The 15,187-nt window shown below is 39.2% G+C and overlaps 1 protein-coding gene across 2 annotated transcripts in view; it reads right to left on the reverse strand.

The window, feature by feature from the left end:
- The window catches only part of map3k1 (mitogen-activated protein kinase kinase kinase 1, E3 ubiquitin protein ligase), a 49,334-nt gene extending 34,785 nt beyond the window's left edge, over positions 1–14,549 (reverse strand). For both annotated transcript variants that reach the window (XM_057320826.1, XM_057320824.1), the window contains exon 1: positions 14,138–14,549. In XM_057320826.1, the coding sequence (XP_057176809.1) occupies positions 14,138–14,526 (389 nt within the window). In that variant the 5' untranslated portion in view covers positions 14,527–14,549. The remainder of the gene's footprint in view (positions 1–14,137) is intronic.
- Between the last annotated feature and the right edge of the window lie 638 nt (positions 14,550–15,187).

The following is a 15,187-nucleotide window of genomic DNA, read 5'->3' on the forward strand; positions in this document are numbered from 1 at the left end:
TTAAAAAAGAGCCATTATTCTGAAATTACAGTCTGAATGACATACATACTCATATGATCTACCTGTTTCTTAAGATGATGTAGAGGTACTTGCTGCTGCTTCCTGAGTAGACGTTTGCCTACTTTACAGATATTAAGCTTTTGTGCGCAGCCTCGGTTTGATTCTGTTTGATGTGGGGCAGGGTTCATGGCAAAACACCAGCAATGCTAAAGAACACTAAATTCGCTTTTAACTTAAGAAATATTTATAATAATAATAACAACAATGTAACTAATAACATAATCTTTATTAACTTTATACAACTTTATGTTTCACTTTGGAAGACATTAATTGAAGTGTATAATATTTAGAAAACATACAGTTCCTACTGCTATTTAATCAAATGTAAAGGAATAAAAATTTGTTTTGTGATATTGCCCTAATATCACGATGAGTCACGTTTCTGCCACAGTACTATAATAACAATTCACAATACATTCATTTTAAGTTAAATACAATGAGCAAAACCTCTTCAATGACCTCATCAAGAAGCTCATTTTACTGACGATGTAGGTTGTATAACTTGTATTTGTTTCATCCGCACAGATTTACGCTCTTTCAGGTCTATGTTCTGCAAGTTCTAGATAAAAAGACATTGCACTTTACCTCATGCTTTGAAGGAAACAATAAAAGACAATCGAGGATTCACTCGGTTTAGGAAAGAGTGATTGACAGCGTGATGCAATCGATCCCCCCCCCACACATATGCAATATAAGCATATAACATGATGTCTAAAATAAAAGTAGTTTCTCTGAAGTTTATGACGATAAATGATGATTCACTCAGCGCAGGAGTGATTGACAGTAAATATATCAAAACTTTTTTTGTGAGTGGATGCTAACAAAAATGGCCGGAAACACACCTACAAACTTCACTCGCTGCTGCCCGCTCTTTGGGACAAGTATATTTTTTGTGTATTTTCCTTCAGTTGGAAAAAGAGAAAGGCTCGGCCTTCCCTCTCATCAACTCATTACAGAGACCCCCACCAGGTGGGGTTAAAGACAAAAGATGATTATGATTGAGAGGATTTTAGAGCAGGAGAAAGCCATAGCTCTGGTCCTTGGCTCTGACAAAAAAACTCGCCACTGTGTTCCAACATGGCAAGATATTGAAGTCATGGAGTCCATAAATAAAGCTGTGGGTCCCCTGCAGGAGTTCACGGATGCATTGTTGGGTTAAGCATACATGAGTGTCTCATACCTCAAACCGGTTCTTCATCTGTTTAACAGTAGCATTCTACAAGCACAAGATGATGACACAGATTTAACGAAACACATCAAAAGCACAATACTGCAATACCTCAACAGCAAATACAGCGACCCTGACACAGATGAACTCCTCAGCAAAGCTTCTCTGATGGATCCCAGGTTCCGTACCACTTACATAGAAGCTGACAAGTTGGAGGGGATCAAAGAAAAAGTTGTTGAAGAGATGACATATTTGTTGCCAGACAGGAATTTTGAGACAACAGTTCAGATGACTCAGGATGTGGAGCAGGAAGAACTAAGACCAGAAGCTGTGGCCAAGAGGAAGAGAAGCTTAGCAAGCCTTTTTAAGGAAACGGCACCACAACCACAACTTGCCATTCAATCAGAAGAAGACAAAGTCAAACCTGAACTGATGGCTTTTTTGATGTCACTTCATGTAGATCCAGATGCAGACCCACCTCAATGGTGGAAAGAGCATGAGGCAAACTTCCCCAAGCTCAGCAAACTTGCAAAAAAATACCTCTGTATTCCCACAACAAGTGCGCCTTCTGAGCGGGTGCTCAGTGCCAGCGGGAACGTTGTGACCTGTTCAAGAGCATGTTTGAAGTCTGAAATAGTCGACAAACTGGTCTTCCTGTCAAGAAATCTGTAGTAATATCATGTTTTCAGTTTTCATGATGATACAAAAAGTGCTGGTCTTTGTTAATCTTGTTGTTTGATTCACAAACTACTTTTGTTCCTTTTACTATTTTTTTTATTTGCTCGACTTTAACAGAATGTCTGCATTGGTTAAGATGTGACATTTTCTCATCTGGTATGTTCAGAATTATAGGTTTAATTGAAATTGAAACTTTTTTTTACTTTCATTATTCAATCATATATTTTGCAAAGTTGTAATTCTACACCTTCTTGACCACTGTAAAGTACACTGAAAAAACAACTAGGTCTATACAATACAGAAATGTTTTAAAATACAAAAACTTTCCTTATTTATGTTTTTTCAAAGTTACTAATAAAGAGAATGTTATTTCAGTACTGTATTGTTGTAGTTATGTTTTAAGTTGACTAGTTAAACAAAAACAAAAAAAATAGAAATATTAATCGTGAATCGGTCAAATGTTCTGAAAAAAATCTAGATTAGATCTTTTTGCCAAATCGCCCAGCCCTATAGTGAATATTCTAGTTTTGCAGTGTTTGGACAAACAGACCAGTCCTGTTGCTGTTGCTCAGTTAAACGAATGCTGCATTAGCAGCGCAAAGTTTGTGGGTTCAAATCCCAGGAAACATTCTGATAAAATGCATACATCAAATACACTGTAGGTCGCTTTGGGATAGTGTCTGCATACAAGTAAATGACAGTCCTGCCGTACAAAGACATCTGATCAAAAATAATAACCAAGAGAATACTAGCAGCCATGCAGCAATGAACACCTCGACATTACAGAACCCTGGCAACCATCCACAGAGAGCACAGCAGCAGTGGGTTCGGCACAGCCAATGACCCCTGTTTAAAATACAAAAATATCCATACTGACCAAGGTAACCCTTACATAACACCTTATTAGACTAGATTACAAATGATAAACATTTGAAAGGAACCATGACGTCTTGCCAGAAACACTTGAGTTCGAGGTGCTTTACAAGTGTTTGTTTGGACCCTGTGTGTGGACGGTCAGATTTAAGCACCAGTACAAGCCAGGAAATGAAGTTACTGTCGTACTTGTGTAGGAAAGACAAGTGGCTCAGACCACCCCCGTTAATCACCAACAAAAGACCAGCGTGGATTCTGGAATCATTCTGCAAGTTAAGACCCTTTGACCCAAATCTGGGGGTGCTTTTGACCGTTTAGGCAGAAGACGCTACTGCAAGACACCAAAACTTTTCACAAAGCACAGGTTATGTTAATTACATAAATGCTCAAATTAACGAACAGGTCTACACCTAAGAAAGTCTGTTTTTAAATGGATACGTCACCGGGGGTGCACTTGGAACGTTTGGAGATGTGGCTCTGAAAACATTTCCAAAGTCAGGTTGGACTAACATGAAGATGGAGAAGGCCAAAGGAATTGTAAAGTGGTTGAGACGAGAGACACTGGATCATTTCCTCTGATGGCCCCTCCAATAATGAAGTCTAGAGCTGGGATCATTACGACAACAGTGTTGTGGTTCCACAATGAATCTCTTTGTGCTGCGTTCTCAAGCTCAAGGACTCCATTTCTGTCACTCCCAATTTACAGGCAGAATCAGATTTCTAATGGATTTTCCCCGGAGACAGGCGAGATCGATGGCTCTTTCCCATGCCGTTCAAACATACAATGCGTTTACAACACTCGCTAGACAGAGCAGAGATTCTTTGTAACAGAATATCAACACAGTCCAAGAGAAGACTCGATCACGCACTTAGAGAAGAGTTTCGCTCATCCCAGTTAAGATTAACCCAACCCCTACAATTCATGTGGCCCGGGACAAAGTCATCAGTTGTCTCTCCTCTATAACAGCTCTGTCCCCAACACATATATTTCAATAGTTTTGTGAGTCTTAGCGTACTCTTCATATGTCATCAACTGTGAGTTTGAGGGTATCTAGCCTAGTCCTGCAACAACACCGGTAATCTGTGTCTGATTAGTCCCACTCCCATGTGTTGACTTTTCACATGTAGCCCGGCATGTCCTCCTGCTAACTAAACAAAACATGAGAGGAGGGGGACCCCTGTGCCTGTGGACAGGGCCTAATGGTTATGGAAATATCCGGACCTTTGTGTCCAGCATTCAGGCATTATCATTCAACTAACCCGTGCAGTTCCTGGTGGCCGTAGAGAGGCCTTTGCATATTCACTGGATGGAAAGACACACTCATGCGAACTGTAGGGTTTCAAATGTCTGAATGCTAACATGTCCATTTAGAAACTAGGTTAATGGAAGCATCACCTTCTGAGGTGAGTGGATTTTTATCCACACAAGTTTGTTTGAACTCTATTTATATTTGGCCTTATAATGATTGCAATTGGTCATATTAAGTTATCAGGTATAAATGCTTAAATGCTCTGCAAGATGTGTGTTTGTTTACCCGTGTCTTTACAGGCACATACAGCCTTTTCAAACAAAATCAGTTCATTACACAAAAACTCTTGGTATCAGTGGTAACGGTGTGTATTTCCGTGACAAATTGTTCATCCAATGATTGCACAGCACTGCACATGTCAAGCAGACCAACAGAAATGCAGTGTTATCCAAAAAAATGTCACATTTTCATGACACAAAATAACTCTTCTCTTAAACTACAGGAGTTAAGGTGTAAATCATTTTCCATGGTGTACCGTCAAATTTACAACAGCGTTTCCAATACAATTCATTTACTTGGGTGGTCCGCCCAGGTATATTAATGGCCGCCTAAGTATATTTGGCTTCACATTTTGTCATTTTTTATCCATCCGTGATAATGACTGTATCTGTGATCGAATAACTAGTGGATAAACTGCGCTTCCACGTCTTCTCTCTTTCCTGACTTGTTTGGTGTGAGTGGCGCGTGGCCGCGTAAGCGCGTCCTCCTCTTCCTTGTTCGCATGGCATGCACTCTCTTCCGATGAGCTCCATGTGTGTGCTAGCCTTTTGCCTCTCGTCTGCGCATGTTGTTATCTCCGTGTAGTGTATTTAACTGTCACTTGCATTTAAAATCAAAGACGCATTCGTAATACAGCAACACATTGTCGAGAAAGGGCAAACAGCATATAGCTGCTTTTTAATGTAGATGTTCTGTATTGTGATTTTGTCCGATGATGTTGCGTTTATAAATCAGGATTTTAGCAGCGGTTAAAGTGACTGCTGGTGGCATTCAGTTGTAAAATACAGTATAATGTGACAGATCAGAGAGTAGAATAAAAAGAGATATCATGTTTACACTTCTCCAGAGTTTTCGACCCCCGAAAACTGAGACTTTTGGAAACGCTGCACACCACGTTTTAGTTTGAAAACTCCGGGGTTGCGTTTCAGTGTTAACGAATGAAAACGGAGACTTTAGAATACGCAGGCGTGGTTGCACACATTCATTACTGATTGGGCCGTCTGTATCATTGCGCAACAACCGTGTAAACAACAGGCTTGTTTAACTTCAAGCTGCGCTGCGTACACGGGTGGACACTGTGACATTACAGCAACGCGAGAGATAATCGAGAGCGTATGCTTTTAAATGGCTCACTCAGTACTGCTATGTCATCCGTCGATCGGTCTGCGTGGCGCCGAATAAAATCAAACAAGCATAATAACATGGATTACCTCATCTAAAGTTATCCACACGAAGACGTCCTTGCTTTTCCTCGCCATCATGTTCATTTTGTACTGGTCAGTCTGCAGAGGTGGGTAGAGTAGCCAAAATCTTTACTCAAGTAAAAGTACAAGTAACTAGAGAAATTGTTACTCAAGTAAAAGTAAAAGTCACTATTTTAAAAATTACTTGAGTAAAAGTAAAAAAGTATGCAATGAAAAAACTACTCAAGTAGCTAGTTACTTAGTTACTTAGTATCTGATTATATAGGCCTACTACATAAAATTAATATTAACGCCAATATTTTAATATTACATTTTAATCAATATTTTTAATTATCATAAACAGATATCTTTGCAATATACTAGAGAGACTAAAGAATAGACAAACACAGAAGAGACAAGCATTTCTGTAAATTTAATCTAGTCCTGATGTCAATGTAGTTTATACAATTTATTTAGAATAATAGACCATGTCAAACTAAAGCATGAACTAAACTCAGAGCATTTCCTAAGATGATCTAGAACATCTGCAGTGCTCTCTTAAATGAAATACACATTTTTGAACAAAGCTCGTGTTTTCTCGTGTTGTGTCACGTGTGTGTTGTGAAACGCTCTTACTTGTAAACAAACAGTAAACAGTGAACCACACGCCCATCAACAAGTTTTTTTCCTTCTGTTCTTCAAATGTATATTTCTGCAAGCCCACGTCTCTGTGTCTGACAGGTAACACGCATGTTGCTGTGTCTGACAGGTAACGCACATGTTGCTGTGTCTGACGAACAGGTCGCGCGGGTGCGCGCATATGGCGGGCATTTATCATTGCTGGCAAACAATATGACACATTTGCAGTTTTGATTGTATAGATATAGATTCATATCCACTTCATCCAACGCTCTTTGTGTTCTGCGTGTTCTTAAATTTCGCGCTGCGAGGAGTGAGTAATCCTGCTTCAGATGATTCAGATCGTGCTGCGAACTGAACAAATCATTTGAACTGATTCTTTAGCCTATTCAAATGGTTTTGCCCATTGTTCAATTAATGCTTTCAAAAGAATCGACTCAAAAGAATCGATCACTCGTGAATGCCCGTAAAAAGAGACGACAACCTTGAAATAAACAACGCGTTTTAAAAAGCATATTTTAAAATTAAGGAACGAAGGAACGTCACGCAATGCAAGTTATGTAACGAAGTAAAAGTACAGATTTTCTATTAGAAATTTACTCAAGTAAGAGTAAAAGTACATACTTTTAATTTTACTTAAAAAGTACATATTTCCCAAAATGTTACTCAAGTAAATGTAACGAAGTAAATGTAGCGCGTTACTACCCACCTCTGTCAGTCTGTGACTAGTAACCAACTGTCATCAACAACCAACTTATGTATGCCCATACAACTGTTTACATTTATGTGCCCATGCCCAGCGTGTCTGAATGGTCATGTGACAAGCTTTTCGGTAGTGTAGTGTAAACACAGATTTGTTCTAAAACACATGTGGAAATGGCAGTTTAAATGAGAATCTAGGGCTGGACAATAATTTATCGCGATACCACTCAATCCTATTGTAATCAAGCTGGTTGCGATATACAATGTGTCAATTTTTTTAATGCGTAGCTTGTCCGTGAAGCACGGCTCTGGGATCAGTAGGAAATGCTGCTCGATCTAAAAGCAGTGCAAGTTTGAGTCGCTTATAATGTGCATTTGAAAAAGCAACACCCGTCAAACATGATCATTATAAATATACTTTATTATCATAGAAATACCTGATGAGGCTTGAGTAACAGTGATAAAAAGATGTCCATAGGTATTTCCTAGATTCTAGAACGTGTTATGATCTTCTTCTGCAGTGCGTATTTGGAGTTTCCACACGAGAGCGCCCTCTGGCTTTCGGATGCAGCAGCATTTTCCCGTACTTCACTCAAAAGCTGTGCATAAATCACCTTATATTTATCGTCGGTTTATCGTGACAGCCCTACGAGAATAGTTTTCATTTTAAAATGCTGTTTTTGTATGACAACCGGTTAATGTAAACACCACCTAACACGACGTGATGACGTCACAAATATGCTAATTTGTTTGTCTTTGCAATTAATTGCAATTAAAGCACCACAAGAAATATATATTACATTTCCAAGTGTGGGTGCGGGAGAACATCTAACTTTGACCTCCATTTGAAGGACCTGATTTTGAAGTAGTACTGTTTCTGCTTAGCAACAGAAAACTCCACAGACATCTTGACAACAGCTCATGGTCATCATAAACTCTTGACATTCCAAACAAAATGTCTGCAGCTTTGCTCAAAATGTATTTTACAAGGACAAATCATGCTGGTTTTCAGACGAACAGTAAACTGTTCTAAAAATGTAAGTATGGTAGGTATACACTAGTACAGTTTATCACTACATTCATAACTCCTGTTACCTGACATTTTTATTTCTCATTATTTTCACATATAGTACATTTTAAAGTTCAATTCACATTATTATGTATAATACAACAGTTCTTTCTGGTTCTCGAATCTGATTGGCTGAGAGCCATGCGATATTCCACCAGGATCACCATGGGAAATGACTGTTGATCCGCTTCACTGACTGTTTGTATCACTCCGCCACTAAACTAACTGGGACTATGCTGTCCTTGCAACTGCGTCACTCTGAAGAAGTTAGACCGCCAGCTAACAAGAAAACAAACACACACACAAACACAAACACACACACACGCACACGCACGCACACACACACACACACACACACACACACATACTTGCATATGTGGTTTACGAGGACTCTCCATAGACGTAATGATTTTTATACCGAACAAACTGTATATTCTATTACCTAACTCTAACCCCTAACCCTAACCCTAATATCACATAAAACCTTTGTCTTTTTTTCTTTTAAAAAAATTATCATTTAGTATGTTTTTTAGGCATTTTAGTTTACGAGGACACAGGAAGTGTCCCCGTAAACCATGTTTACGTTGTTATAGACATGTTATTACACAGTTTTGTGTCCTCGTAAACCATGTATACAAGCACACACACACACACACACACACACACACACAAAGCAGTTTATCCTTTCCAGAATGTTTACTTCTGTGATGCTTTCACATTTTTTTGTAAAACTGATATACAATAAACAAGATATGAAATTACAAACTGCGCTTAAGGTTTAAAAAATTACAGCGCGGGACTCAAAGGTCTCGATCACGCTCTTAAGAAAATAGAATTGGGATTAACACATTCTCGGTGAGTTGCCTTTTAAAGGTCTCTCTCTTTCATTAACACGCACGTCATGCCTCGTTATTTCTCACTAATAAGCAGCACACCGCACATTTAAAATAAGTGACAGTTTAGAATTAGTAGGTTTGTTTAACTGTTATGCTGGGCTGGAATTTGTGGCGGAAGAAAGTAGTTCCCCAGTTCATTTAAAAACCGGAGGGTTTTAAAGACACTCCTATGTTGTTTCTGATTTATCACACGTGTGCCGTCGAACTGTTGTATAAATGCAATATCACTCTCGTAGTCTTGTATATAGTGCTCATATCAGCAAGAGCACTATAAATACTCCTACTCGAGCGATATTGCATTATTCTCTATCATTTTAAACTCAAGTTTTATGACGGTTTATGGCAATCTCTGAAAAGTCTGAAATTACTGCTGCATTGTGTTTAATATACTGACTTCCTGTAACTGTGTTTTTAAAATGTGTTGAACTTTTTGAAGGTTAACATTTAGAAGTTGATACACAACAAAAAAATCAGAAAGTCATTTTACAGAATACATGACTACACATGGTCCATAGTAATGCAGCCCACATACTGTAGCATTATTATGGTTTACTAAAGTAAATAATACAGTTTCTTCATGTGGGTTAAGGCAGTGGTTCTCAAACTTTTTCGTTGTAAGGCCCCCTTTGTGTTAAGTGCATCGCTTTGCGTCCCCCCATATAAAGACGTATAATCTTAAACTTAGAATTTTAATTAAACCAAAAACATTCAGTTATACAATGCTGGAACCTCAATTCTTTTGGTTGGTGGTGTCATTTTTCTGATGTTTGATTGCATAAAATCTATGATAAATTTCTATATTTCATAAAATTCCACAACATCTGTGGCCCCCCTGGATCCATCTTGGGGCCCCCAGTTTGAGAACCACTGGGTTAAGGCATCTTCAGAATTGTATAGGTGAGTTCTCCTCTCATTAGTACAACACCCCTCAACTGTTCATCAATCGGTTTAAATTACTGATAGAGAGATTACTAGAAGAATGCTAAATTTATCTTTGATAGGTGATGGGAACTGCAAGAATTCACCTTGACTGCACTAAAACCCATTTTAAGAAGCAATGTGTCACATTTCACACTCAAACGCCAATGACCTACTCCCTCGACACACAAGAAGACGCCACCAGAAACATACACCCTCTTTTTTATTTTAGCCTGGTGCGTTCGACCTCAGAAGGCTATATTTGTCACAAAGAAGCTCTGAGGACTCGTGAATCTTTGGGAGTCTTCTTACAACGTCAGCATGTGGAGTGGATGTTTTCAGCAGGAACAGAGGTTGCCAACAGCGTGTTTGAGATGTTGGCTCGGGTAGCTTATTTCAGGGCTCACGGAAGGTCAAGTTTTTATATTTTACAGGTCAATGAATCATACATAACACCTCAAAATGACAAGAACGTCATGAACCAGGATGTGCTTCAAAATTACGCTCTGCCAGGGGCGGACTGGGAAGCAATTTCGGCACTGGATTATTCGGCCCACATCGGCCCTCTACCCAATTCTGTCGACTGTGGGGGGGGGGTTTGGCGATCAGGGTGCGTTTAATGGCATCTGCCCTCCACCAATTCTGTAGACGGGGGTTGCCGTGTTGTATGTAACGTGTGCATTGCGTTACATGCATACGTGTCCGACTCGCTAATGCCTTCGAGTTGTGTATATTCGCGTTTATAATATGTCCGCCAGACCGCCCCTGGTCACGTCGGTGGGACAGCCGTTCTGGACTTTGACAGAATGTCCTACTGGTCAGTCCGCCCCTGCGCTCGGCTGATTTTACACAATATACTTTACTAGACAAGAAACGACAGAGTCAACATAGTAACGGTTTGTTAGTATCTTTGTAGCAGGACATGCTACAATATGCTTTTATGTATGTAAAATCTATTTTACTGACTTATCTACAAAAAGGTGACCACTGGTAATGCACATTTGCTATGTCTGAATGCAGAGTGGAAGTGCTTTCATATAAATAGATTTTTTGTTATATTAATCCAGTGTTTCTAATAAATCTCCTTACTGCACACATTCATTTTCCTGCATTTGGGCCAACATATAAAATATTACTTAATGTGAATTCCTTAGATCCTATTTCCCCCAATTTCCTGCCATCTCTCCTGTTCTGTCATCGACTTGAGGGCGGCAGCAACAGCCAATCACAACGGGAGTTCCAGAAAGGAGTAGGGCCAATGGCATTTGTTGTCACAAAATCGAAGTGTCCCACCCCCTTAGTGACAAAAGTCAAAATGACTCGCGCGCGTGAAGAATCCCAGCTCGCGAGCGCGTAGAGTAGCACTTGCGTGTGTAGTCAATACTGTGCGCGAGCGACTGCTTTGACTCGGGGGTTTGTTATTTCTCCTCGTAAGTCTTGATTTACGTGCACAATCTTGGTTTTTGTGTTCAAGTTAGAGATTTGCGATCTCTACAGGTTTGCACTTTACGCGCGAGCGTTTTCAGCTGTAATCTGCTTGCGCGCTGTGTTTACACGCTCACATAGTTTTGTCCAACTTCTAACGCCATACCAGCGTGTCTCCGGAAAAACGCGCAAAGCATCCAAAGCGCTCTCTAGCACCACCAGCTGGTTATTTTCAGAAGGGTACCAGGTATTATTTCAGCTGGCTAAAAACGCTTTGGTGGACACACATTAATTTATTACTTTATTGTTAGGCATATAGCCTATTAGTCTCGTATGCATTTATGCAATATAACATATAACTTATAATATAAGCCAAAGCTGAGAATGGAATCCAGAGAATTCCACAGCATTCCTAGATACGTATGTAATTTCCGTAGCTATAATTCATAGGCGGGGCTTATGCTAATTATGAATGAGTGTGCATGTACCCTTATTTACGAATGATTGGAATTCTTTATCATACACACGTTTCACTATCAAATCTGACGTTTACGAAGTATTTGTGAATCCAGAGGAGAGTTTTCGGGAAAGTCCGTTTTACGCGCAATACATGTATTTACTCATATCATATATGTGACCCTGGATGACAAAACCAGTCTTAAGGGTCAATTTTTCGAAATTGAGATTTTTACATCATCTGAAAGCTGAAGAAATAAGCTTTCTATTGATATATGGTTTGTTAGGATAGGACACTATCTGGCGGAACAACAACTATTTACAAAGCTGGAATCTGAGGGTGCAAAAAAATCTAAACATTGAGAAAATCGCCTTTGAAGTTGTTAATCTGAGGCACTGTAGCAGGCCATCCACTCACAAAATTAAAGTTTTTATACATATACAGTAGGAAATTTATAAAATATCTTCATGGAACATGATCTTTACTTAATATCCTAATGATTTTTGGCAAAAAGAAAAATCGTTAATTTTTACCCATACCATGTGTTTTTGCCAATTACTAAAAATATTCCCATGCTGGTTTTGTTGTCCAGGGTCATATATTTATAAATGTTTTATGAATGAGACCCATTTATCGGAAAGAAAGCCTTTCAATAATATACAATATTTCTCAAAAGACAGAATGAAATCAGACACAATCTAAACATAAATGTTCAACCTCTGGCAGTGGCTTCAGTAACATCAAAGTCCTGTGATAGTTCCTACTCTAGAGGTGTTATCTTATCCAGCATCAGTTCAAGTCCCACCACATCCGCTGGAAACGCAAACAAATTAATTACAATTCTTTGGGCTGGGAACACCCAACGGAACCCCACTAACTGTGTCCACCACACAGGAAAATCCACAGTCCCCAACGCCGACACGGCAAAAACCATGCAGCTATTTCACAATGCAAAAATCAGTTAAATCATATTTTCTATATATCCTTTTCAAGCAAATGAAAAATAAAACATTGACATTTGAAGGCCACAAACATTCGAAATGTAAAACTGCACAAGCTTAGAATAAACAAAACATTATCGTCCGCTGGTGTAGGCACTAATAAAATTATAGTTTTTGGTGTGAACAAAGTCAGATTTTCAGACTTTGTCAGATGTGAATTCATTAAGCGTTTCTGTACATGACATATGGGCAGGTGAGACTCATCGTCTCAGGTTAAGGTGCATCAGTAGGGGACTCCTTTGATCACTCAACACTGCATTAAAAAGGGTGTGAGCAGATGCTATGGCCTCAAGTAAGAGAACAGCTGTTTCTTCTTTAAGCTCCTGTTCACCTCCATTGTTTTCACCTGTTACGTTCCCTCCATCAAAAAACACAATGACTTCAGCTCCTGTTCTGACTCGAGGGGAAATGGCGGTCAATAAAGAAGCTCGATGACGTAAAACAAGGTGTTTGGAACCACAGACTCCGAATCCCTGTGTGTCTTTACGAACATATAAGAACGTGACCACGAAACTGGATGAAAGAAATATCACATAACTAGCTGCTGGAAAATCTCCAAAAAATAAAGTTCAGTGCTCCATATGGGTAACAATTTCAATTCTAATATGAATTTCCAGCGATTACTGTCTGCAAGTAATATGTGTGACCCATATTTCAACCGTGCAACATTTTGGACTAAACTCATGAACTGTGCAGTTAAGATTTTTAAAAAGTTCATTATAAGTCAGAAAGGCATTCGTAACTACTTTCCTAGAAATCACAGTTCACAATGGCACACGTCTCTGTTTCCAGTGGTTTCTTAAGCTTTCAGCATCCATTCAGCTCTCATTATGTTTACAGTCTCAAAGGCTGCAGCTCATATTGCCTCAAATCCCACATTTACAATCTCCCAGTCAATTATTCTGCAGAAGCTCAGTATTCTCACACGAAAATATTCTTTACACATCTCAACATGGCTCCCCTTTAACTGGTCACTAGACGGTCAACAACAGGCAAATATAAAATTAACTTGTCATTTTACTGAAGACTTGAAAAACGGTCCTAACATCAGAAAGCCAATTCCATCTGTCCTACAACACACAGACTGTGTATTTTATATATTTTAGAACGGAGCAAAATAATAGTTCAAATGTTCTGCTCTGGCCATGGCGTATTACTACATAACAATAACGAATAGATAAACATGAGTGTGTCAGAACATTATTCACGCCATATTCACATAACGTTAATTACCCTTCTCAGTTGTGCACATAATTTATGGAAATGTAAAAAAACATTTTTGAAAAGAAATGCTGAAATTGTGGTTTATGAAATCAACACGTTCAGTGGAGCAGCAGAGATGAAGACTTAAGGTTCTTTGTAAAGAAATCTTTTTAAAAAGCTGTTGTGTGATATGCATACACAATAAATGTGAAATATTACAAATTCGGAGCTCTTTTAGAGACTTTTACCATGCGTACTAGTTACTCCAAGTGACTCTAACATACCGCACAACTTAAGATTCAACACAAGTCAATGCATTTATAAACATTTGTTACCTGTTGTGTGCTATGTTCAGGTCCACAGTAGCATGTCCAGTGCTCGGAGACTCAGCAGCACTGATCCTTAAAGACCTTTTCATCCATTCCTGAGCGCTATCGGACAGATGATGATCGCTGCTTCTGTGAGACTCTGTGAGACTCTGTCGCAGAAAGGCGCTCGCGCCCGATGCCTCCGCGGCGGTTCCGCTCTCACATGTATCCAGATCAACACTCTTCACCTTCCGCCTCCACTCAGAGTTCTCTCCCGCGCTTCTCCTCGTTTTCCCGCTGCTGTGAGCAGGTCCGGAGCCGCTGAAACTTCCCTGAGATCCGATCCCGACGTTTGGTCCGTTATTCGAGTCTAATAATCCGCCTAACGACGACGTCCGGCTCTCCGCCGTCGCCATTTTCTGTCCTGCTTTTTTACCACTTAGTAGATCTATGACAGAGGGAGGAGCTTCCGGGCAGAAAGGTGGGGCTTCGAGCCACATGGGAGGAGACAGCATTTCAGAGGCACACCTTCATATGTGGCGTCTATGAGAAGTTATTTGTTTTCTTTCTCCTATTTTTTTATTAGTTTGTTCAACTCATAATATATTTTGATATGTACGTGATTATTGTTGTGTTTATTGATTGTTAAGCGACGGGGAATAAGGAAAACATTTCTTGGATCTTTTGAAAGAAAGAAATAATTGAACAAATAAACAACTTTTCTTTATTATAGAAATTCAACGTTGTAGATTCAATATTGTAGTAGATTCAGCTTTGAGCCAATGTGCCGCCATACAGAAAGTAGTTCAATACATGTTCAAATTGTAATGCTCTGCTAAATAAACTCAAAATATGATTCATTTTCTATCACAAACATATCATTTTGTATTGTCGTGTGGATTACTTTTATGTACACATGTATCTTATGAAAATAGGACACAAATCAATGGCATTACAAAGCTAGGAAGAGTACGGAACGTAGGGCTGTGCGATTTGGGGAAAATATCTAATGACATCTTTTTGACAGACATTCATTGCGATTTGATTTGCGATTTAATGTTTCTAAATCAAGCTTCA

The sequence above is a fragment of the Triplophysa rosa genome, linkage group LG22 (assembly GCF_024868665.1).
Source record: "Triplophysa rosa linkage group LG22, Trosa_1v2, whole genome shotgun sequence".
Lineage (NCBI taxonomy): Eukaryota > Metazoa > Chordata > Actinopteri > Cypriniformes > Nemacheilidae > Triplophysa > Triplophysa rosa.